The sequence below is a fragment of the Chanodichthys erythropterus genome, chromosome 20, assembly GCF_024489055.1.
Source record: "Chanodichthys erythropterus isolate Z2021 chromosome 20, ASM2448905v1, whole genome shotgun sequence".
Lineage (NCBI taxonomy): Eukaryota > Metazoa > Chordata > Actinopteri > Cypriniformes > Xenocyprididae > Chanodichthys > Chanodichthys erythropterus.
Window position 1 is genome coordinate 5765369 of NC_090240.1, and position 26440 is coordinate 5791808.

At 37.8% G+C, this 26440-nt stretch overlaps 1 protein-coding gene across 8 annotated transcripts in view; it reads left to right on the top strand.

The window, feature by feature from the left end:
- The window catches only part of nav1a (neuron navigator 1a), a 210735-nt gene that overhangs the window by 70630 nt on the left and 113665 nt on the right, over nucleotides 1–26440 (top strand). For 7 of the 8 annotated variants that reach the window (XM_067371856.1, XM_067371858.1, XM_067371857.1 and 4 more), the window contains one exon: nucleotides 8359–9123. The exons of the other annotated variant lie outside the window; for it this stretch is intronic. In XM_067371856.1, the coding sequence (XP_067227957.1) occupies nucleotides 8359–9123 (765 nt within the window). The remainder of the gene's footprint in view (nucleotides 1–8358; nucleotides 9124–26440) is intronic. 8 annotated transcript variants of the gene reach the window in all.

Here is a 26440-nt window from a genome sequence, read left to right on the forward strand (position 1 = left end):
TTAGCTCAGGGTGGGGTCTCTAATACAACAGAGTATGTCAGCAGTCTTGGGCTGGGCCTTAGCAGTATAATGTCATACTGTTTAGAAAATGAAAACTGCTTGTTCTGCGACGCAGTTTATGATTTATGAGGATAAAAAAAAAAAAAAAAAAAAATGAGTGGGTGGATTTTTATCATTGTAGGGTGTTTGTGTACACACACTGCAAACACACATTTGTTCAAACACCATGTAAAAGTGAATTTTGCATAATAGATCCCCTTTAAATTGTACCAAGTCAGATAACGAGGTCTGCCATCCTTTTAAATCAGTCACTATTGATCACAGTGGTAATCAGATAATAACGCTGCAGTGATGCTTCCTATAGTCCTACGAAATGGGGCTAATAAAACATGGCAGAGACACAGATTGAGATTAAACATTAGGGCTCAGATGCACAGACGGGATATCACCATTTGCTAAAGGCAAGATGCTTCAGTGACAGAAGTGTTTAATCATTAACTTAGATATTTACATTACTTCCCTTTCGTGATACTACTGTCACATGTAATCTGATTTGATTTTGTTTTCTCTGTTTCTGTTCTCGTTTTTGCCTGTCTGATTTGCTACACAGCAAAATCCCCAGAGTTAAATCAACTCTGCTCAGATTACATATGGTCCCTCTCTACTTAGTGTTAAAGTAACACTGAAGTAGAGTTAAAGTTAATGAGATAATTAAGTGATCAATTAAGTTATGATTGAGGATTAGTGATGAACACCTGCTGTTAACAAGCACAATCCCTGAAGAGAAACACAAGAACTACAACTTACTTCAGCCACAGCCTTAGATTAAATCAACTGAAGATAAAAGACATAAAATCTCTCATGATCTGATTAAACAACTCCACAAACAGCATGCTATCTCATTAACTTTAACTCTGCTTCAGTGTTATTTTATGTAGAGAGGGACCGTATGTTCTCTGAGCAGAGTTGGTTTAACTCTGGAGATAGTTTCAATGGTTCTTAACTAGTTTGTTTCGTAGGGTAACTGCTTTGGAAAAGAAAGCCCATAGAGTGTGCAGTGCCCATTTAGGGAGCAGACATCATATTATGGTACAAATCGTAAAGTAAGAATTGCATTCTTACTCAAATGTCCTTGTAACATCCTGGGTCAATATACAAAATGCATGCTATTTTTTATTTAGTACTGTCCTAAGTAAGATATTTTACATTTAAAAAAAAAAAAAAAAATGTTTACATATGATCCACAAGACACAAAAATAGCTGAATTTATAAAAATGACCCGCTCAAAAGTTTGTGAACCCTTGATTCTTGATATTCTGTGTGTGGTTAACCTGGATGATCTACGACTTTTTTTTTTTGTGATGGTTGTTCATGAGTCGCTTGTTTGTCCTGTGCAGTTAAACTGCCCAGTATTCTTCAGAAAAATCATCCAGGTCCTGAAAATTCTTCAGATTTCCAGCATCTTTTTGCATATTTGAACCCTTTCCAGCAGTGATTGTATGGTTCTCAGTTCCATCTTTTTATACTGAGGACAACTAAAGGACTCAAACACAACTATTAAAAAGGGCTCAAACATTCACTGGTGCTCCAGAATGAAACATGATGCATTAAGATACGAGGGGTGAAGGCTTTTGAACAGGATAATGATGTCCACATTTTTTCTTATTTTGTTTAAATAACTTTTCTTCTTCTTTTTTCTTTTTTTTCTTTTTTTTTCATTTAGTACTGCCCTTCGGAAGCAACATAAGACACTTAAATGTTTGCCAGAAGACAAATTAAGTACAATATTCCCTGATCTTCAAATTCAAAAGGTTTTCACCCCCTGGCTCTTAATGCATTGTTTCCTTCTGGAGCATCAGTATTTGTGTTTGAGTCCCTCAGTTGTCCTCAGTGTGAAAAGATGGATCTCAAAATCATACAGTCACTGCTGGAAAGGGTTCAAATACACAAAAGATGCTGGAAAACTAAGTAATTTTTGAGACCTGAATTTTTTTTTTTTTTTTTTTTTGAAGAAGAATATTGGGCAGTTTAACTGCTCAGGACAAACAAGCGACTCATGAACAACCATAACAAAACAAAAACAAACAAACAAACAAAAAACAGCTGTGGATCATCCAGGTAATGACACAGTATTAAGAATCAAGGGTTCATAAACTCTTGAATTGAGTCATACTTATAAATTCAGCTATTTTTTGTCTTGTGGATTTTATGTAAACATAGTTTATGTAAAAATATCTTACTCAGGACAGTACTAAATAAAAAATAAAAAATGACATTTATTTTGTTAAAATTATTCACATTTTCACAGATTCTGCAAGTGGTTCACAAACTTTCAAGCAGTACTGTATACTTTTATAAATTTTAAATATATAATATACTATATAATCAGGGCTTGCCTTTTTTTTTTTTTTTTTTTTTTTTTTTTTTGCACACCAGGCACTGTGGCTAGTGGTTTTCCATACTAGCCACTGAGCATTTTCACTGGCCACAATTTTGACATTGATACCATAGGGAAAAAAACAGCCATATAGATATTTTTAATATTATCTCATAATTTGGCAGCAGGTATATTAGACTCTAAGACCTGACCCTCTCTCATCTCTCCGACAGAAAATCGACACACAAACCCACCTCCCCTCACTCACTGGTTTCATTTGCTTGTTGGTGTTACAGGGCTTGAATTTTGTTGTGGGATTTTACTCATTCCCGCAGATTTTTACTCATTCCCACAGATTTTGTGCTTACACTCAAAGTTTGCACACATAAAGCCACCTCTCAGTGCTAAATTGAGTTCCTTTTCGCTGCTTATTGCGCTTAAACAAGCCAAATACACAAAAAAATGAAGTCAAAGTGCTGGTCTTGGCCAGTATTCATGTAAACACAGTCAGTTGTTTTAAGTGAATGTAAACAGTTGCATGTATAACAGTATAAAGTGACAGCAGCCTAATATACCTGCTGCTAAATTATGAGATAATATTAAAAATATCTATATGGCTGTTTTTTTTCCCTGTGGTATTGATGTCAAAATTGCAGCCAGTGAAAATGCTCAGTGGCTAATAACTTTGGAAAACCACTAGCCACAGTTGCTGGTAAGCAAAAAAGTTAATGTCAAGCCCTGATTCCATTCCATTTGGATGAATATTGTTGGTGTTACAGGGCTTGAAATTCACCATGAGATTGCGTGTATTGCACATAATTTTACTCCTTCCTGCAGATTTTGTGCTCACATGCACAATCCCATGATGAAATTCAAGCCCTGTAACACCAACAATATTCATCCGGAGCAAATGAAATGATTGAGTGAGGGGAGGCGGGTTTGTGTGTCAACTCACTGTCGGAGAGATGAGAGAGAGAGAAAGCGCAGCTGGTTTCGTGTATCTATTCTCAGCGGAAAAAAAATTAAAAAATATTGGAAGCATATATAATATAATATAATATAATATAATATAATATAATATAATATAATATAATATAAATTATAATATATAATATAATATAATATAATATAAATTATAATATATAATATAATATAATATATAATATAATATATAATATAATATAATATAATATAATATAATATAATATAATATAATATAATATAATATAATATAATATAATATAATATAATATAATATAATATAATATAATATAATATACATTTTATTGTGGCTCACGTAAGAAAGATGTTTTCATGTCTGGAAAGGGAAATGTTTTTGGGCTCAGAACATTGCCGGACAGCCTGCGGGAGTGTTTTCTCTAAGGTCATCTTGTACTTTTGAATTCAGTTGAACATTAGTTTATTTGAAAACAGATAGCAGACCCATGGCATGATCAGTTAACACTTTACACTCCTGAGTGGGAGAGTATAGAGAAACGAGCTTTCTTTTTCCTTTGATAACCATCTTTTACAGACATAAAATGAAGTACAGTATGTGGGGGAGCAGTATGTGTAGGATATTACAGGAATTCTCCCATATGACACATGCATATGACTAGGTAGCCAATGAAATAGAGGACATGAGTCTATGGCCCAGCATTAGTCTGGCTTGTAGAGAGGATTTCCTCCTAGTTCCTCTGGTCTATGTGGCTTTGTTTGGAAACCTCGGCCCTTGGACTGAGTCATACTCGGGTGTGGTGTAGTTTAGCCATCAGTAATAGATTTTTCTTATTTAAAGAAAGGTTGAACAACTGGGAAACGGTAAACAGATAGGTTTACTTTAAGCCAACAAGATAAATGTATTCAACCAAGTGTTATGTAAATTTTAGACAGAACTTTTGTCTAAAGCTGAATGAAATTAATTTGTAAAAAAAGCTTTGTTTGTTTTGTTTTTGTTTTTCTTTGCCTTTTATATTGCTTCCATATTTTGTGAACTTTGGACACTTATGGCCATGGTAACAGTGATCGTGAAATACATTTTATAATATAATTCTCAAAAGGTTCTAGTGCAGTCTTGTTCTGGAAAGTTAACAAAATGACAAATGAGTCATATAATTTCACTTTGAATGTTTTACTCAAACAAAATTTCGAGTTACTCAGAAGTTTGCCCAGCAATCTTGCAATGGTGTCTGGGTCATCAGCACAGGACAGTCAGCTCAGTGTTGAGCAAAGCACAAGCAAGAGACGAGGTGGCGACCTGTGGTGAAGTTTACGTGAATGCGCTATCTTGAGCCCGTGGTCGAAACAGAGCTCTGTTTATAAGCAAGGGCTTCCCCATGAACAGATCCAGCTCTGTGTGGTGTTCCTTCCACTTTATATCTGGTGTGACATTAATGTCTCTACTGGGAGGAACTTTGGACTATCCCACTGGTTTGGATATGTTTGCTTCTTTGAATAACTTTAGAAACACAAAGTTAGAATGAGGTTAACACATTTGGTGTAAATACTTTGCGTAACTCCTCCTGCACTGTTTTTCAAATGGAATGAGTCGTCAGTCGAAAAGAAGTTAAGGTTTTTGAGGAAAACAATGACAGATAACTGGATAAGACCCTTATTACTTGGGATCATGTAGAGTCCTTTGAAGCTGCACTAAAACTGAAATTTGGACCTTCAATCCATTGAGCCCCAGTGAAGTCCACTATAAGGAGAATAATCCTGGAATGTTTTCCTCAAAAGCCTTAATTTCTTTTCAACTGAAGAAAGACATGAACATCTTGGATGACAAGGGAGTGAGTAAATTATCAGGAAATTTGAATTCTAAAGTGAATTTAGAATCATGTGCTGTTAATTTCCAATGATAAAAAAGGCAAAATATCTTAGACTTGAACTGAAGGAGAGACTCAAGTCATTTTTAGAGACCAGAATATCATTGAGATGGGCTTTTTGAGCAAGCGACCACCTAGCAACACCTTAGTAACACCTTAGCAACTACCAGTCGAATTCATAGCAACATTCTAAAAACCAATCTCAACCATTTTAGTGAAATTCTTCAGAAAAATATAAAGTGTAGTTTGCAATGCATTGTTATAATTGCTGTATAATTTATTTTTAAATGCTTTGGTGGTCTTCAAAAGGGGCCAAAAAAAAAAAAAGGCTGACTGACCAGTGGTATGCAAATGAAATATGTTTGAATACTGTCCATAACGGTCTCTAAAGGGTAGCACCAACACTGTTTTCATTTAAAACTATTTGCATTTGAATATTTCCGTTTGCCCTCTGGATTTCCGCCAAAAACTGCAAAGATATTTCTGGAACTTTCATAGACTTTGTTCAGCAATTTTCTTATTGATTCATTAAGTACTGGTTTTTAAGTTGCCATCATGAATTAGTGCATTAAGTGCATGATGGGAAGAACCTGGGGTATTAATACCAGCATATTAATGGATAAGGTAATACACCACCATGAAAGCATGCACTCTATTTGAGCCTATTGATTCATTGACAGATAATTGTTGAGACAATGCTGTGTTAAGTTTATGTTATTAAGTGCAGTAATATTGCATCTACAGTTATTTGCAAACTTGATAAGAATAATTAGATAAGATAAATTGAGTTACGTTATCAACCCTGTGTCCTTGAGCGAAGATGTTGTATGAGGTCAGTTATTATTTCCACTTGGATGGTCTGTTCGGTAGAGCTTGGTCTTGTTGAGACGAAATGACAGAACTAAGTAGAGCACTCTCAAAATTGATTCAAACATGCTTAGATCCCTTTCGGCTTCAGAGGAAGGAACTGTGAGCGGTCTTGTGTGTATCGTATTGTGACATCCCCTTCCAAATGCTGGTGAAAAATTAGGTCCATCCTCTGATAGAATAGAGGCTGTTCTTTCCGAAGCTCAATCGTTTTTTTCTTGGGGTAATTCAGTGCGACACATCAGATCCAGAACCTAATTGTCTATACATTTGTTATAGCCTGGAGTGTCATGCATGTAGTGCTTAACTAATTTATTAGACCACCACCCAATGTAAGGTTTGTGCCACAGCTGCCCTATCAGTATTGGAAATTACCAAAATCATTTGTTTTTTTCTGTTTCTGTAATGGTTAATCCACCAGTATATCTAAGCTCTTTAGTCTCAGTAGTGTTTCTAATGCTAAAATATAATTATTGATGTTATCCATGAATTTTCAGATTTAATGTTTTACAAGTAAGGCAGAAAAAAAATAGTTAAAGCACTTTATTATTTTTTATTCAAATGGCCAATTACAGCTATATACTTGCAGTCCATAAGAGAAAAAATACATTTTAATGGTTGAATGTTACGCTTGATTTATTTCTGACTTCTAAGAGAAGTTGAATGTGTCGGCTCAAGATTGGGTATAAAAATGCAAATTCAATTTAACATTCCTCATGTCGAAAACTCTCTAAAAAGGAAACTGTTAACATTTAAAGAAAAATATTTGTTTTCTCTTTATGATGACAGGTGGTCTAATAAATGTATAAAGCACGAGATATCTGGGTAGCCAAGTGTGTGTGTATGTGTATACATTTTTTTTTTTTTTTTTTTTTTTTTTTTTAAATTTAATAAATACATACTATTCATTTGTAATGGTCATTTTAATGAATGTATTATAAATGTTTTTTGGTTAACACTTCAATATGGGGAACAATTTTCACTTTTAACCAGTTGCTTATTAGCCTGCATCTTCTTGTTTATTAGTAGTTATAAAGCACATATAAATGCCTTACTCTGCATGACCATATTCTACATCCCTTAATCCTACCTAATACCTAAACTTAAACTTAAACAATACAAAAACTACCTGACTAACTATTAATAAGCAGTAAATTAGGAGTTTATTGAGGGAGAAGTCATAGTTAATAGTGAATATATGCTCCCCATAATAAAGTGATATCATTTTCTATTTTTTTTTTAGTATGCCAAGAGACCCAGCCTCAAATCCAATTTAGTTTTTTTTTTTATGAATTTTTCAGTGACATGACTGTGGGAAGATGGTGACAGAATTTTTCTTTCTAAAGCAAGTTATCTTTGGAAGGTGTGACTCGATTGAATTGGCAAAATTTAGGTATGTGAATGAATGATCTCTGCCATGTTTTATATGCGCAAATGAATTATAAAAGTCTTGTAATGGCATGATGTTTACAGTTTAAGATTCTGACAAGTAATAAACATCCAGCAAACACAATTTTTCCAGAAGCTCCCAGAGAGTATAAAACAGTCATTTAAATCATCTTACGCAATGTAACATTTCTTAAAATGAATACAAGTCTGAAAGCATAATGTTACTGGGGATTATGTCCTTGAGGTGGAAACATTATTGGTTTTACGATAACAGAGCACTATAGTGAACCAAAGAGGGTTAGTAGAGGAAGCATGCTGACAGGCAACTGTTTAAAAAGACACTGTAATTTATCACAGGTCCGTCATACTATACCACTTGTGCAGGGGAGCAGTATAGCATCTTTAGAGTGGGTGTGTTGGAGAGAGAAAGAGGAAAAGAGAGAGAGAGCCAGAAGAGAAGGGGGAGGAGGAGGGTGTTTGTGGTTGAATGAGTGCGGGGGAGCAAGGGGAGGGACCGTTTCTGCGTCTGTCTTCTCTGTCATTCTGCTGCTGCACAGCAAAGCAGCAAGACACTGTTGAAGGGAGGAGAGAGAAAAGGAGAGAGAGAGAATGAGTGACTGGGTAGCACTAGAGCAGCTGCAACTGAGGCAGTCTAACTGAGAGGAGCCAGATGCTGGATTTACATGCTAAAGACACCAGATACACGGATTACCTCTTCAATACAGCATCTACCGACTGGTCTTTCTGTATGTGTTATTGGAGAGCTAGTTTTCCCTGTGATAAGGATTTGGCAGCAAGCGACAGAGCTTGCAAACCTTGCACCTTGTCTCCTTTTTTTTTTTCTTTTGCTTGATTGTAAAACCATTTGACTCACTGATGCTTTTACATGGTTTCACGCAGGAGGAATGCTTGGGGGTAGCCCAAGAGGACAAGGAGTAGATCTGGAGACTGAGGCTGACAAAACCTCCAAAGCCAAGACCCCTCAGGGCCAGGCCAGTGCCAAAGGAGTTGGGGGCATGGCTGCAAAAAGGGGCAAGTCAGGGCTCCCACAGGCTACTCCTCGGGCTGAGCTAAAGGTCTACAGAGCAGGAAACTCTGAGGGTCGTCTTCCAGTTCCTAGCAACCTGCGCAAGCAAAAGTCCTTGACCAATCTTTGTGTGCTTACGGACGCTGAGAAGAAGATGCACCTGTACCAGCCCAAGTGGTCAGATGACATGGAAAAGCCTGGGGCAGGTCAGAACAAGTCAGGCAAGCTCAAAGATGCCGGAGGGGGTACTGGCAAGGGTATCCCTCTTTCCAAAAACCTTTCCAAGTCGGAACATTCGCTGTTTCTAGGAAAGCCAAAACCATTTAGCCCACCTTCCAAGCTGGGGAAACCCAGTCGGATACCTAAGAGTCCTTATGCTGAGGTCAAACCTATCAGCAAAGCACAAGAGCTGGAAGATGATGGCAAGTCGGATGATGAGATCTTGTCCTGCAAGGCTAAGGCTAATGGTAAGAAGTCCGTGAGTGGTACCTCGGGAGCAGCCACCCCAGGAGGAGGTGGAGGGGGCAAAGATGCACCAGAACCAGAGGAAGGGGACAAGACCTTCCTAAAGGTGGACCCTGAACTGGTTGTAACGGTGCTTGGAGACCTGGAGCAGCTTCTCTTCAGTCAGATGTTGGGTAAGTAATAACAAGATCCACTAATCCACTTGCAATGCTGAGGAATGAGCAATGCTTCCTGGCTGACGGATCCAGCATCGCTTCTATAGCTCAACCCAGCCCTGCTCTTGCTTAGCAACCATCTTGCTTTGTTTTTCTTATTCATCCTGTGCTGCTCGCATAACTATGCACATTTTCTTTAATCATACATCTATTCTTGACTATAGCTGCATCTGCATGTCAATGATTATGATTGCTGCTTTATTTCAAACACTGCGTGGTTCCATTGAACAATCGCCACATCCCTTTTTGTTTACATTGCAAGCTCATGTCTTGCATCTGTGCACGTATTGGATGAGACCAATCTGCGCTCCAATCGGGGGGTAGGGGGTGATTCAGAGGTATATTTGCCTTTCCATTGTAGTAGAGTTGACACACTGCCCTATCTGCAGAATGTGTGTCCTTAGCTGCCGTTTTGGATGGCTACATTGATTTACTTTTGTTTTTTGTGTATATTGTACATCAATGATAAGCCTCATTTCAGCATACATTATTGTAAATAATGTGACAAACTAATTCTTGAAACAGTTAAATAAATGATGCTTTAACTTAAAAATAAACCTCGTTGGGTTGAATTGTTTTCAAGTCATGGTGGGCAACATATTTAGCCTTGCCGCTGGTGCCATTGATCTCTGGGGCAGTTGACAGATGGTCCCTCTCTTTTTTCCTCTCTCCCCTTCCCTCTCCCTCTTTCTGTTACCGGGGTACTTCAAAAGAGAATAATAGGGATGTCACACTCTTTGGGAAGGTCAGTGACTCAGAAATGAGATGGCAACGGCACAAACATTGTGTGTTTTGTTTTTATTTAAGAATACATTAACAGCGCAGTGACTTATTAGCTACTTACCTCTGTGCCCAGCTATTTTTAAGGCATTTTCCCTTGCTATGTAGTCAATAATTTAACACTCATTTAACATGGTAAGTGATGATTTGAGTGTGATTAGCAATTAGCAATTCTCTCAACAATCTGACACTGAACAATAGTCTAAATTCTAAGGTAGTGCCTCAGTGTATTGTTTTTTTTTTTTTTATGTAAGGGTGGCTAGATAGATGTGGTGTGAAGTGAGTTGGGATATGAGAAAATGGAATTCAGACTATTAGCTATACTCATTTCCCCTCCTTCCCTGGAGCTTATTTTGACCTTGCCGCACGACACCTGCTGAGGAGTGGGGGTGGGCAGAATTCAAAAAAAAAAAAAAAAAAAAAAAAAAATGTCTTGTATTGCACGGCTGATCCGGATTTTATATTCTTTACAACATCTTGACCTCCGTACATTACTGTTGATTCCTTTAGCTTGTGCTGCCCACCATGGTTAGCTGTGCAAGCAAAGGTTCAAAGCTTCCCTCTGGGGTTGGAAACATGCATTTGTGACTGACTGCATTAGTATTGCTTAGCCTCTGCCTCTGCTTTTGACTCCACAGAACTCAATTACACAAGACTCCTTGCCAGTGTTGCTGTGACACTGGTTGTTGTGAGGGATTCTTTGTGCAATCACAATATGTACTGGCCAAAACAAAATAGTTTGTTTCTGTTTTATTTTGGCTGTTTTTACTGTAGGAGCTGAGACAGGAAACAACAGAGAGAATGTGGGGAAAGAGGATCACGAAATGATAAGAGGTTATGTGTATATAAACAACACCATTGTTGGTTGAGAAGGAGCTCTATAACGATCAAGCAACATCTTTGATACAATTCAAAAAAGTTTGATCAGTCAACACTTTATAATTATAATTATGTACATTCAGTCTCCAGTAGGTAATATGGAGACATTCTGCTTAAGTGCTTGGATGCCTTTGGTATCAGACAGTTGCAATTGGGAGCCACCAGTGGAGGGTTAAGAACTGACCCCAACATGTCTTCTAAATACTTAAGGAACTTGACAGATGCTTCGTACTTTGTGTTGATAAGAGCTTTATCAAACCGGATATCCTACCGTGTACACCAAAACTCCTTTTAAATCATTTAAACCACAGCTTTTGGATTTGAGGCACGATAATGAAGACTCAAGTGGCTCATTCGGTAATGTATGTAGTTTATTTTAAAACAGTGTGGCAAAAAGTTGCTGATATGTATTTAAGAACTTTTTCATTCTTTTTTGCTGACATAACCAATCTCCACAAGCAGGAAAACAAACAAAAAAAGTTTTAACCAATAATATACCCCTGGAAATTCTTTTAACAATCCAGTCAAATCCTATTGATTAAAGCTAAGCCTCCATTATTTTGCATTGAATATTTGTTTTCTTTCGAAAATGTGCTAAATTATAGTTAGTTTTGTTTTATCTTATATTTAGTTTTAATCCACACTGTATACACTGCTGGAACAGACAAATTACCATGAATAAAATGAGAACTTGGCCAGTGAATTTGATTTTATGAGACAAGTTAGGCTCAGTGTCTCAACTGAAGCTATTGAAGGGTGTGTCTTAGAGCTGAGAGCCTCCTTACCAGAGGCACTTTACTGCTATCATCTTCATCATCATCATTTCCATCTCCGCCTGGCTTGCCGTAGCACAAGACTGGATATGATTGCTGTTGAAAGCTGCATTCAGGGTGAGGTTACTGTACTTGTACTGTAGAACTTGGCAGGCCAATTATAATGATAGAATAAAACAGTAAATTTATCTCGGATTCATGTTAAGACTGCAGTCAGTCTAATCCATTTCCTCTAGAACAAGGCACAATGACCTGGAAGCATTTTGTAAGTCATGGCACAGGATTTCCTCATTTCCTGAATGTGATATTGTTGGGTTGTTATGCACGATAAATGTGTATCCACATTAAATTGCCTGTAGACCGGTGCATTTGGCAGTTAGAGAAATGATAATGTTCAGGAAATGGTTTTGTTAATTCAAGCAGCCCCTTTTAAAAGGAAACCATCACTAATATGCAGTGGTTTTGCTGTGTATATTGTGTTTTCCTGAGCTTGACAAGCCAGGAAATTTATGCAAGGGTTAAAGTCAAACCGACTGACATCCCAGCATGCTGCAGGCCTCCTTTTCACGGTGCGCATGGTTTCATTTCAACCAGGTCTGGTTGTGTAAGAGCTGGTCTCAAGGGAAAGCACACAAACACACATATAAAGACATACAGCCTGCATACAGCATTTATTTGAATGTTTAAAGGAAAGTGTATATATGTATATGCGGAGGTCATCATTAGTTCTCTGTTCACAAACCTAGTGACCTCCCTACGTAGGCAGCAATTTTGGACCAACACAAGTTTCAAAAGGTAGACAGCATAATTATACCTTCAAGATACTGTTTTAGTAAAATTATAATGACACATATCATATATTCTTCAGGAAGAAGGCAATACCAAGATTGCAACCAGCATTGCAAGAAGCTCACTATATGCAGTGTGAATGCAGTTCAATGAAAAGTATAATACAAGGTATAATTAATTAAAATAGTACACTTTTACTGATTATATGTAGAGTGTTTGTGATTATGCATTAGAAGTATACATAACTTTTGATAACACTTTAGCTTAGGGTCTAATTTTCACTATTAACTAGTTGCTCATTAGCATGCATTTTACTAGAATATTGGCTGTTTATTAGTACTTATAAAGCACATATTAATGCCTTATCCTGCACGACCATATTCTGCATCCTTAATTCTCCCAATACCTAAACTTGATAACTACCTTGCTAACTAGTTATAAGCATTAATTAGGAGTTTATTGTGGCAAAAGTCATAGTTAAGGGTTAGTTTATAGTGAGCATTGAACTTTTTTTTTTTTTTTGTCCATTGACCAAAATAAGGTCCTGGTGACCAGACTGCACATAATAGCAAAACATGGTGAGAACAGGAATTGAAAGAGGAACCACAAATAAAGGTCAAGTTTTGGTTCACCCACCTCTGTTAACATGGAAACACGCACAACCTATCTGCCTCCATTTTGTGAGCACTGAGTCAATGACTTGTGTTCTTGTTTTGACGGCCAACAGATTCATAATGTGATTACTGTCATGACCAACATGTCCATGCCTTAGCATGCTGTGTGCGACTAATGCAATCTATGTCCTAATCGAATTTCTGCATGTCTGCAAAACGGAGGAGTGGAAAGAATCTGCTCATTTATGCAAGCATGCAACATGGATGTGATGTTCGTTTATCTCTTAATAACATATAGAAATATTGCAAAATATTCTTTGATTTGTTTTGTCCATATATCTGCAGTTTCAGCCTGTTCAGTCAACAAACTTGAGCTTGAAGCAGCCCTATATTTAAGCTCATTGTAAAATAAACTCTCAAAAGAGCAATACTTTCCAGTATATTTCCACGTAAAATGGTCAACTCTTGGATGGATGCACACATTTATCCTGTTTTATGTCAGTTAAGTGAGAGCTGTTTTGTGGGTCTTGTTCAAATGTCCAGTTATTTTTCAAGTCAAGTGGTGGTTTATGCGTAGTAACTGCACAGTCCTGTTTTTGAAGGCCTTAATTGTTTTGCGGTTGAGACGGCCTCCGCCGTTACAGCTTTTTTTCAGTCGTTAGAAAACACCACATAAACACCATTCCGTTTTCCTGTCGTATATCCTGGATGTTGGCTGCTTAAAACACTCTTGGGGAAATTATTGTGTAAGCTTTTCTCAGTTTTATGTGAGGACATAACTTGGGTGAATAAAGGGCAAGAAATCAAATCTTTTCCCAGTAGTCACTAATGGTTGACTGACTAAAGTTTTCATTGCTCTTGTATCACAGATAACAAACCTAGGCAATGACACTTGATAACTATTTATGTGCATATGCTGCTATACTTGTATCCAAACAAACTAATATTGCCCCAAATTTGTTGAAAGTTATTTACTTCTGATCATTGTGAATGGCCAATTAAACAGTAGCTGCCAAAGTATAAAACTAGATAGTGAAGCTGCACATTGTATGCTCACATTCTTTAAAAACTTAAGAGTAAACACTGAGAGAATGAGATTGTTGGTCTTTGTCACAGATGTGTTTTTTGTGTTGTTTGGCTGTCACCACATCTTTACACAAGCCATTATAAAGTCAAGCATCCCACTGTCTCTCTTTTCCCTATAAACAACGATTAGCAAAATGGTGGCCGTTTTGGCACACAGGTGTCAAAGTCATGGTTCAATCAGGCATGCACGGTTGGCCAGATTTTGACCTGGCTCACCTCAGATCCATGAATTAGCTTGTCATTTGGGCTTAAAGTTGTCTTCAGATTATAAAGTTCCATGCCCGTTGAATCAATGACCCAGAAAGCAAATACGTTTACAGATGTTCATTAGTTTTCTTAATCCAGTCTCTTAAAAAAGGCTGTTATTGCATCTGAGGATGGTGAACATCTAGCCAGATTGTGCATCTGCTAACCAAATAATTTTTTAGATTCTAAAGATGTGTCTGAATTCCCTGTTGACAAACATTTTATTTCAGCGCCAGCAGCTTTGTCCAGATTTAATCTCACATCACTATAATTAGTCAGCCATTATTTCTTGGATCCTAAGGTGGCTTTCCTGTTTTAAAATCTTAAATATTCAAACTGATAATATAGGCTATGATTTGATATGGTTGTGTGACTGTAATGAGCGCACAATGTTAGAGAATAAACAGAGTCTTTATTTCCCAATCTATTAATGAACACGCAGGAGAATCACAGAAAAACACAACCACTTCCAACATAAAAGCAAACGAGACCAAACACAGAACTGAGGAAACTCGGGGCTTAAATACATGGGGAGAGTAATCAAGGTAAAACAGAACAGCTGTGTAAATTATTTAGGAAGTATGGAAACTAATAAGCACAGGGAACTCAGGCAAACCAGAACAGAGAAAACGGAACCAAAACACAATGAAATTAAACAGACATAGAACTACACGTTACATGATTATATTATGTTACGTTATGTTTTAAATAAAATGTATTATATATAATTAACTCAAACTGGCTCAACTTACCCTAACAGTTTCTTCTTACCCAACTATTTGAAAGGTGTTTATTGCCAAATGCCACAGCAATTTCAGTGTGTATGAATATTGGAAATATATAAAAATAAAGTTTTTTGACTCTTCAAACAAGTAAAACAAGTGTCTCATCTTATCATGTTCTCCCCTACATACAGTAGTATTATTTTTAGCTGATTTCAGACATGCCAGATCTCCTCATCTTTGCTTTGAGAGGAAAACTGGAGAGCCCTTGTTAAAGCAGTAATTTCGCCTAAAGCGGAAAGAAGCGGTTGATCTCGTGTTCCCTCCACACATGGTCTCCAGTTCCACAGCTGGTCTCTTTGACCCTCCATGATGTGATGGGATCACGCTGGCCTGAGGTCATTTCAGAGTTATGATGTTTTTGTTTGTTACACAGCATTGCACCACCTCTTGCCTCCTTGAGCTTCAGAAGACATTGAGCAACACTTGTGCTCAATCTTTGGCAAGAAAACATTGTTCCACATAGACCTCTTTTTATGACTCTGTCTTCATTGACAAAGTGTCTGCTGGTCGTAGTAACTGGGCACAGCAACAGCTGGGAGGACCTCCGTAAGTCCTGAGAGGCTTGCAGGAGATGCAGCTGTGGTGTTGGATGTTTCTCTGTGCCAGTCAGTTTATAAAACCTGCAGTTGTTTGTGCATCACTCCCACTTCACTCTTCCCTGCCCCTGGGCATGTTGGGATTCTTCACCAAACATGGCTGCTTCTGGTCAGTTGTGGGTGGTGTGGAATAAGCTTTCCCTGAGGGAAAAGAGTAAAATTTGATTTTAAGGTCACTTTCTCCTCTTCCACTGAGCATGAAGATAATAAGCATAACCAGAATCATGATTATGTCAAGTAATGGCCTTTGGAAATGAATGCATTAAAGGAATATTCCATATTCAGTGCAAGTTAAGCTCAGTCAACACCACTTGTGGAAAAAATGTTACCACAAAATCTAATTCCTGCTTGTCTCATTTTTCAATGGAAGGGTCGATCTATAAATGTTAAAATACTGCTTAATTTTTATAGACAGAAGACATAGAAAAGGTTTGTAGACACTTTTTTCCATGGTAATGTACATTGTTTGTGTACATTTGTGTATAATTTCACAACTGTTTCCATGACCCTGGCTCCATTCACTTCCATTTTTACTTCTAAATGCCTTAGAATAACCTCTTTTTTTTTTTTTTTTTTTTTTTTTCAGGGATTTTGAACATTGTTTTGTGGAAATCAACAATAATTGATTGATTTTTTTTTTTTTTTTTTTTTTTGATATTGTCAAAATATTCTTGCAATCCTAGAATAAGTTTAAGTTTAGAAAAGAATAAGCTTAGAAAGGGGATTTCCCTTCACCATGACAGATGCATTCATGAATAGGAAGCCATTCTCCAATGTGACAATAAGAAAGACATTATGTTTGACATTATAACCCACAACTTGTGTCCAGTAGGGTGGATGCATGTTGCAGCCTGGATTTATTGTGTTTAAATGTCACTATAGTTTTCCCAGACTTGGTGTTGTGAGAAATATCTCCCTTTGCTTTTCTTTCTTGGCTGAATACCTCTGAACTTCAAATAAGATTTGTCATGGCAGTAGGTCTTGTTCTGATTCATTTCGACCTCTCACATGATTTTACAAGAAGTTTTCTTCTAAAAAAGTGTCATGGGATTGCAACATGAGTGATGCAAGATAAGGAAGTCTTATAATACTTTTTGGAAACTAACACCAGCATGATAAGACCAGAGAATCACAGTTTTCTTTCCTCTGTAGTTATTCCCCAAGGATATTATTGTGATTTTGTGCGGATATTCCAGTCCGTCTTCTCATTTCCCGCAGTGTGTCTTCTACCATTTGCCCAAAAGCGTCTGCAGGACACTCTATTGTTATTTAAGAGTTCCTTCATTCACCAGATGCAGTGTGCTTGCGTGTGTACGTCTTCCTGTTTTCATGTTGTCGAGGTCACCACTTTGTCTCCAAGCACCCTGACTGGAGTAGAGGAGTTGAATTGAAAACACAGACTGAGAGTCATAGGGTAGACTAGAAATAAAACAAACTTGAGGTGGAGAAGTGGGTAACTAGACCCTTTCCCCTACACCACAAATAAGTGCGAAAATGAATTACTACTCAAAGTAATTTAAGAGTATCGCAGTGTATTGTTAATAAAATATCAGCCAGTTTGTCAAAGTAGTGACAAATGTTTCTCTGGCACAATGCTATGCCATTAAACTACATTAACATCCCTTTGGAATTAATTTGGCCTTATTTAGATCCCTGTCACCCAGTATACCTTAATTAACCAATTAAACATCATCTGTTCCTCAGCTCTGGTAATAAAACATGGAAAATGAAAACGCTAATGGATGGAAATCGACCATCATTTGTAAAGACCAATGAATCCAACAAGAGCGCCATGCTGTGCTTTGTTTCACATTGTTCACTTTCCAGACAAGACCTCTTAGAAAAGTGGTGTATTTCTGCCAAAAACTTGTCTTTAGAGCTGTTAGCACTCTCTAATGTCCATTTAGTTTGTCCATTTCGCTTATTCCTCTCACAGCATTCTCAGAAAGGCCAACGATGGTTCCAGTAAGCATCTGTCTACACCCTATTAGCTTCTCTATTGACAGGCTATGCGTCAGCTACTCATTAGGAAGACTCTCTGTCTTTAAGCTGTTGAGACAGCATTGCAGCCTTGGGTTTAGATGGTACTTTAAGTTGGTAGATGACAGAGATGAAAATGCTTCACAATGTTGTAATATTGGGTTTGACTCTCTGCAACAATGTCTTGGAGGTTCTGCAGGATGTTTCAGTTACTGGAACTTTGATTCCCTCACCTGGATTCTCACCTCTTCGGGAGACTCTATAGGTTCATGGATTTGGAGCAGATTCAGAAGATGTGGTCTTTAGGGTTAGCATGCATGACTTGCCACTTTTCATTAAGATCTATGATCTGATCTAACTGAATGTGTGAGGTCATCCTCAACGGTAGAATCTTCTTCTCAAAGGGTACTGTTGTCAACACTGAGGGTGTAATTAAACCATGAAACTGTATTTAAATGGCATCTAGCTATCTGCTGGACAGTTATCTATTGTATGTCCCAAAACTTTTCTAAACAATAAAGACCATGAAATCAAAGTCCAAGTTCTAGAGCCACAATATATCCCAATTTTACGCCAACTGTAATTATGGGATTACTGTTAATCTGTCATCCTGTGATAGACAGTCATGTTTAAACCCCTTCAAATGAGGTGTGAATTTGCCAGTGCAAGCATTTGACAAGTTCTTTATGTGGGTTTAGTGTTTCCTATTAGAATGCAACACACTTTACAGCCTTTCTTTTATTGTGTTCTCTTTTGAGCTAAATATACAGTAGAGACCTCCCATTCCTTTGGAAGCTTCCATTCTCCCAGTGCTTTGTCGTCACCGCATATCATTGTAACACGCCAACTAAGCTACTGTTGGTTCTCTGTTTATCGGCCTGATGCCACTTTTTGTTTCAAAGCATGTATCATTAAAATTCTCCCAGTGTCTCTGCTTTTCCACGGACAGTCTTGAATCAACTTGTGTACCCCTGAATAGGCAGAGAAAAGAGAACATCTGAATTGGTAGCGGCTGCTTTCAACTCTTAGCGCCCCATCACAAGTAGATGAGGGTGTAAAAAGGGGGAGGCAGGTGTACTGCAGTCCCCCCCATCCGCATTTAACCAGCTAGCCTTGATTCATTAGCTTTCCCCCTGAGAATGTGTTTGCGACGGAGGGAGAAATTTGCATCCCTAATTTCCTCATTCCCTCACCCCGGCTGCAGCTGGGTCCTCTGGGCCCGGGCCGATTTGGAAAACAGGAAGTCTGACGGTCTTGGACCTTTCTCTCAACCTTACCCCTGTAGTGGGGAGGCTTTAATTACCATAAACGAGAGCTGTGCTTAACAACCGCGTGGAATCGATTAGATGCAGCAGAGGGATTGGGGAGGAGGACCCCTCCTTCTTCGCTGGCTGATGTCTTTTGTTTCAGGATGTAGCATGTTATGATCCCTGTTTTGGATCCAAGAGCAGACATTTGCATCAAGAAAGGGCACCAGCTAAAGCTGAAGCTTGTGAGAAATGATTAATAATTATTTAATGCTGTTCAGTCTGCACTGTAAGTCATGTGACTAAAGATCAGAGGTAATTGCAGCCGATTGCATGACTGAACATGGACAAAGAGGATTTTTACAGAGCTTCTCGTGCTACTTCTATTGGCACAGACAGTCTGTGAAAAGACCATGTAACATAACTTTCATAGTATTGAGATCAGTGGTGTTTGGAAATATTTAGTGTAAAATTGTTACTACTAACAATTCAGCTGTTATTAATATAGTTACCTTCTCGTCAACATATTCTTCGACTATTGATTATTTTCTCATCTAAATTTTAAAGGAAGCACTGCTTTTCTTGCCCTCTCAGAGAAAATGCCTCTAAGACATAAATAAAAATTCTGCTCATTATACTCTAATTAACACTGGAAAAAGCTACAAAACCCCCCAATTTTTTTTTTTTTTTTTTTTTTTTCTGTTGCTAGTTTTGGTTGCCCTGCTGGTACATTCAATAGGATAAATGTAGAGAGGTATGGATTTAAATCAAGCACAAATGAAATGAACTGTCCTAGAGTGGTCGATTCAAGTGTGTCTAATATGATTTTAACTACTACTGCTCAGTGAATGAATGTGACTCTTGGGCATTTTGGATGGAGTGCCAGTCTTCAAAGCACCGATTCAGCCAAGCTGAAGAGGAAAGAGCCCAAGCATGTGTGCCATCTAGTGTAGGGTAGCAGGCATGATAACCAAGCAATAATGGGAGTCTGAACTATCCTGAACATTTACATCTGTTTGATCTTTTCAGTGGTCATCCGAGGCAATTTGAATACGATTGAATACATTTTCTGAAAAACATGTGGGTTTTGTTGTGCAAAACTTTGCACCAGGATTCCAGAGTGTGTCGGGTGGTTGCCAAGGCATTGCTATGCATTTCCTAAGGTATTCTGTGTGGTTGTTAGTGTTTTGCTAAGATGTATTGAGTGGCTTCCAAGTCGTTGTTAGTGTGTTTGGGATGGTTACCAGGATGTTGCTATGGTGTTCTGGTGGTTACTAAAGTGTTGCTACATGGTTATTAGTGTTCTGAGTTGTTTTTTTTTTCAGGCCAGTCTGTGGTGGCCGCTTGGGTGTTGCAAATTTGTTCTGGTGGTTGCTATGTGGTTGTTAATGTGTTCAGGGTGATTGCCAGTTGATGGTGTTTAGGGTGGTTTCTAGTTTGTTGCAAAGCTGTTGTGGTGTTATGGTGTTTGCTAGGGTGTTGCTACATGGTTGTTAGAGTGTTCTGGGTGATTGCCAGTCTGTGATGTTCATGATGGTTGTTAGGGTGTTGCTAAGGTATGTATTTAGGGTGATTGCTTGGACATTGCTGTTCAGTTGTTATGGTGCTCTGGTGGTTGCCAGGGTGTTATGTGGTCATTAAAAGTGTACTGGACGATTTCCAGGGTAGTCAATTGTGTTCAGGGTGGTTGCTAGGGTGTTCAGTGTGATTGCTATGTGGTTGTTAATTCTGTTCAGGCTGATTGCCAGGATGCTAATATTCAGTTGCTATGGGGTCTGGTGTTGTTACATGGTTATTAGAATGTTCAGAGTGATTGCCAGGCCAGTTGATGGTGTTCAGGGTGGTTGCTAGTTTGATGCAAAGGTGTTATGATGATAGCTAGGTGGTTGTTAATATGTTCATGCAGCTGTTGTGGTGTTATGGTGGTTGCTAGGGTGTTGCTACATGGTTGTTAGAATGTTCTGGATGGTTGCTAGGGTGTTGTGGTGCTTGTCAAGTTGATTGGAGTGGTTGCTAGGTCAAAAGATTTCAATCCCAAGTTTTTTGACATTCTGCCATTTCTGGCACATTTGATCACAAGTAAAAGCACACATCACTCGTGGTTTGAGTTATGAAGGGTTTGTTCTACCTCTAAGCAAGTTAGGAACCACAAATTATTGGATTCATATTTTTCTGGCTCCCCCTCAGGTTGCCACTGGAGATAACCTTTCACATCTGAACAGCTTGACCACTTTGATTGGCACATGGTGCTGCGTTCAGTGGTTCCATCATCTCAGTATTGAGCTAATTCCCAAAGCCACTGAAATCAATAGTTCTTATATGTCACACCCCTTAATGGTGAAATCAATGTGATATGTTTTTGTGAGCATGTTTCTCACAATCACTGCAGCACTGAGCGGTGTTGTCAGACTGGCTGTGCTTACACTACAACCATCAGGGTGATGGACACCTCATAGGTTCATGACCTCTCTCTCTTTCTGCATAGGTCATTCCAGCACTGGCCAGCTGGTCTGATCCACAGGGGTCTGGGGGCGTGGGGGTGGAAGTGTGATGATCTTCTCAGTCTCCTTTCGTTACACCAGAGCACAAATCACATGTATCCACTGGCAACTGGAACAATGCATGCACAATGTCATATTACTGAGACGAAACTCAGTGGCTATGGTTACAAATGTTGTTTTGTACATTGAACTACACATAATTCTTCGAAACGCATGCTCATCTGCTGCAGATTTCAATACTGAATCCATTAGTGAATGGGAGCAAATCCGCTATGCAGGTTTTCTGGGTAATAGGTCCAATGACTGCAACATGTTCTCTCAAATCTGTCCATTTTCTGGTAATTACCCTCTCACAGCTTAATGCTATGTGCTATCACACAGAGTTAATGGTCCTTTCAGACACGGACTGTTGCAGACACCATCAGGTGTGGTGGTGGTGGGGTGGTCAGCCTGCTCTGAATTCTACTCATCTTTGCTTTTATGACACAAGAATGTTAAATTAAATGTGATGTAAGTTATATCCAAAGGAATGGCATAAAATAACGTTTTCCAGTTTTTTTTGTTCGTTTGTTTGTTTTTTAATTTTTCCAGCTGTCATTGGTTAGCCAAACAGGTAACCCCGCTCCAAACTTGCATTATTGGTTGACCCAAACACACCAATGTTTTACTTTTCAGGGGAATCAAACTGTGATATTTTCTCTGCATTTTAAACTGGGATAGGAGATTATCACTAAATATCAATGTCAATTTTGTCTGACTGTTATATTAATACAGATATTAGAGAAGACAGAAAATAATGGGTAGAATATTGGACAAGAGGCTCTGGAAATAAAAAGCCAAACTTGAACTTGTGTTTCCCACATGAGCATCACATCTTAGTATGTTGGATCATGCTCCGACATCAGTACATTCCTATGTATTTAAAAAAAAAAAAAAATATTGAAGTCATTAAATTGGCTCCGTAATCTGTCATATTAACTTATAAATTGTCACTAACCTTAAACTGAATCATAAATTATTTCTGTAGCTGTTATATACCCTACCAATCAAAAGTTTGGGTTCAGTAAAATCTTTTAACACTCTGAGGTCTGAGGGTATTGTCGGCGAGACCACCGCGGTTTTTTTTCTTACCAGTGTGAAAGAGACTCAAAATACTCTGTTAATGTTGCACATACAATTAAGAGTTATACACCATTTTAATCTGTGGAAAATCTTCTTTTATTTGTGTACACTCACAGTAAAAAAACTCTCGTCTCCCTCTGAAGGAAGTCCAATCTGATAGTTCTCAGAAAATGCACTGTAACTTAGTGAATACTAATCACAAAAAAATTTAGACTTATGTCTAAAGAAACGTTGAAATGTCAGGTTTTAAATCATGTAAGTCAAATTGAAAACAAACATTATATGTTTATGTAATCTGTATGAAAAGAGAGCCATGTCAGAAATCCGTGATTCAGCTTATTATCCGCTAATGCGGCCACGCCCACGGAGCGAGTGCTATTCAGATGCAAATTCAGTCAATACATGCATTCATCGTCTCAATCGTGTATTTATTGTCTTGAAAAGTGTTCTCTGTTAGTTCCTGGATTGCCTATTCTTCTTTAGTGCTCAGGCATTTGTGGACTAAAGGTGTACAGAGCGCCCTCCGGCTGCAAGTATGAATTGAAAACACAGTATCCAGCACTCATAGTAATGACAATAAATCCTGAATAAATATTACTCTTCTGTATAGAAAATTGACAAACATATGAGAATCCATCAATATTTCTCCAAATGTGCATGCTTTTAAGCTAAAAGCCTATATGAAATGCCATAGAGGTAACATAATTGTTCAGACACTTTGCATCACAGAAATACATTATATTTTAAAGAATATAATAGAATACCATTATTTAAAATTGTAATAATATTTCACAGTATTGCTGTTTTTTCTGTATGTTTGATTTACACCATGAGATTGTTTTTGAACAAAGTCATTATAAAGTCATATTTTATGCTCACCAAGACTGCATTTATTTGATCAAAAATACAGTAAAAACGGTAATATTGTGACATTTAAAATGTTATTTATTACTGTGATGCAAATCTGATTTTTCAGCATCATTACTCCAGCCTTCAGTGTCACGTGATCCTTCAGAAATCATTCTAATATGAGTTGATGCTCAAGAAAGTCAGGTCAGGTCGCCATATATGCACTATTACGTAGAGAAGCCTTCATCATTGGTATTCAATATGTTTGAGATGGAGCAAAGCATAACATGACTGTATGACCAACATACAACAGAGGGCCTCAGTTATGTGTAGTACAAGCCAAACTAGCTTTAAACCAAACCACCATCATCACTTGCAGAGCAGCCCATTTGAACCACTCTGGGGTACTCATTGTATTTCATGAGTCTAATTGTATGAGATTATGGCTGAATGAAGAGACACTCCACAGGAGGCCGCATTGGGGGTTCTCCATTTTCATTACAAAGCCATGGGCCACCTCCATGTGTTGTACTGATCCACTACACACACCCTCACAAACACACACAATCATTTTTCTATGGTGGAGATTAAAGTGAATTAAGACTAGGACTTTGAGTAATGCCAGTCTGGATGTCATTACAGAGGGTTTGGCATGGGGTCCTGCTGTGCTGACTGGTCAAGCTTCAGGATTAACACACCCCAGGGGAAACATACAAGATGGTGTGAGTGATGAGGTTTTGGGTGGGATGTGAGGTGGCAGGGATAGGTAGAGATTAATTCCACCAAATTATCGAGCTGTTGGATGAGTATTGTGCATAAAGTAATTCCAATTAATGATGTAGCTCTCAGGTGATAAACGAGTCGTAGTAAAGTTCTTTGGCAATGAGCCTCCTCTCGATATTTCAGCCAAACTAATTTTACCAATTGCAGCTCTGTCACGGGTGGCTGTAATGAAGCGCACGGCAAAAGAAATAAAGAACAAAAACAGTCTTTAATAAACGAGGAACATTCAAGAGATCGCAGATAAATAACACAACCACGTTTACTTAGACAATACTGGACACTAAACAGAAAGAAATCAAGGCTTAAATACACAGGGAACATAATCAAGGAGAACAGAAACAGGTGTGTGGAAACTAACAGCCAGGGAAACTAACTAGCTCAGGCAAACAGGAACAGAGAAAACAGAGACCAAACTGAACATACACGTCACACTCTAGCATAATTTTTGGTCAAGGTGAGGTCCGTCCACACTGCTGACATGTATCCACATTGTGTGCATGAAATAGACACTGACAATGTTAAAATGTGTCATCAGAGAAGCGCTAACTATGTTAATAATTTCGGCAAACCATTTTGGTAAAAACTTTTTTTTTTTTTTTTTTCCTGTTTGTGTGGCTATTTTGGCAGAATATTTTCTGTTTCCAAAATTTTGGTGCATCTCTAGTTCCAATGGGGTACATTTGCCCAAAGCATCATTAGACAACTATAGTTGCAAGTTCCATCATTACTAATATGATTTTGTGTTTCCTGACACCATAATTTTTAATGAACATTTGCAAACAACATCACAGATTTGTGTGGTTGGATACAGTTCTCCACCTGTGGTCAGAAGCATAGTTTATTGTTAGTATCATGTGGAAATGCATAGATCATGCTCTATATTCTATATTGTTCATTCTATTCTAATATATATATACATTTCACTCTATATACAGTAGTCAACATTTTAAGTGGATCAAAACCTTTCATAAAAGTTGTCCTAAAACCTTCTTCTTAAGACAACTTAGTTCTTAGGACGACTTTGATTACCTTTTTTGTTTCACTTCAAATTTTGACTACTATATTGTAGCTTTATACCACAATGCAATGCACTAAATATTAGCAATACAATCTGCATTTTTAAAAAATCTTTTTTTTCTCATTGTTTGACTGGTCGAAAATTAAAGTGGACCTATAATGTTCCTTCAACAAGATAATTTATTATAGCTTGTCAAATTTGCCCCTCTTTGAGTGTGAGCAAAAACACGCCATTTTTTTGTGTGCATCCCTTTAAATTCAAATGAGCTGCTGCTCCCAGCCCCATTTCCAGAAGAGTCCACTTCAGTTGCTCAACAACAAAGCTGGAGAATCTCACGCAGCCAAAATTATGATTTTCAGTAACGGTGTTCAGCCTTACATTGTTCAAACCAAAGTTGGACACTGATGGAGAGACTCGGGAAGAAGTTACAACTTTTAGAATGCAACTGGACATTTCTGAATGGTTATTGGATAAATTTATTTGCTGTGGAGTTGATTCAACTCGTCAACTAGCATGTGCCGTCATGTTAATCTTTTGTGCAAATCCAGCATTGAATTTACTAGTTTGTGAAGCAGTTCAGCGTAAAATGACGGTATGGTAACAACACTCTACTACAACAACTCTTCCTTTTCTCTAAAGCAGCCCAACATGGCCTCAACCACTTGTTCTGTGTTCCCGGGAGCAAATGTAAATTTTAGGGTTAGTGATGTCACTAACTCGGAAGAAGCTTGTTGTAGTCCCTACCAGCCGTTTGTTGTAGTCCTGAATCAGAGAATTCTTTACAAGGAAATATCTCCCTTTGCATTGAACTTTGAGCATCGTAACTTTGCAGATGTTGTTTATGCTCAAACAGCAACATTATACATTAACTAATGTTAAAAATGTGAAATCATAATCGGGGACCCCTTTAAGACAATGCCATTTGTAATTCCAAAATGATGAGTGGACTTGCCAGATTATACATAATGAGTCATTTGACAACAATATAGCATGCTAATGTATAAAACATTTATCATTACATATTTCATTCTGTTTCACATAATTTTAACATAAATTATAGGCAGTATGTGATAAGTAATATGCTAGTATTTTATTTCATTCGAGTCTGTTTGTATGAAGCCAAACTGATGAACTGATAGACAGAGGGGAACCTCTTTGTAATCCTTTGCTATGTGGTTTTATGATCTGACACTAGAACAGCACTGTTTTTTTAGGGTAGGAGGCTGA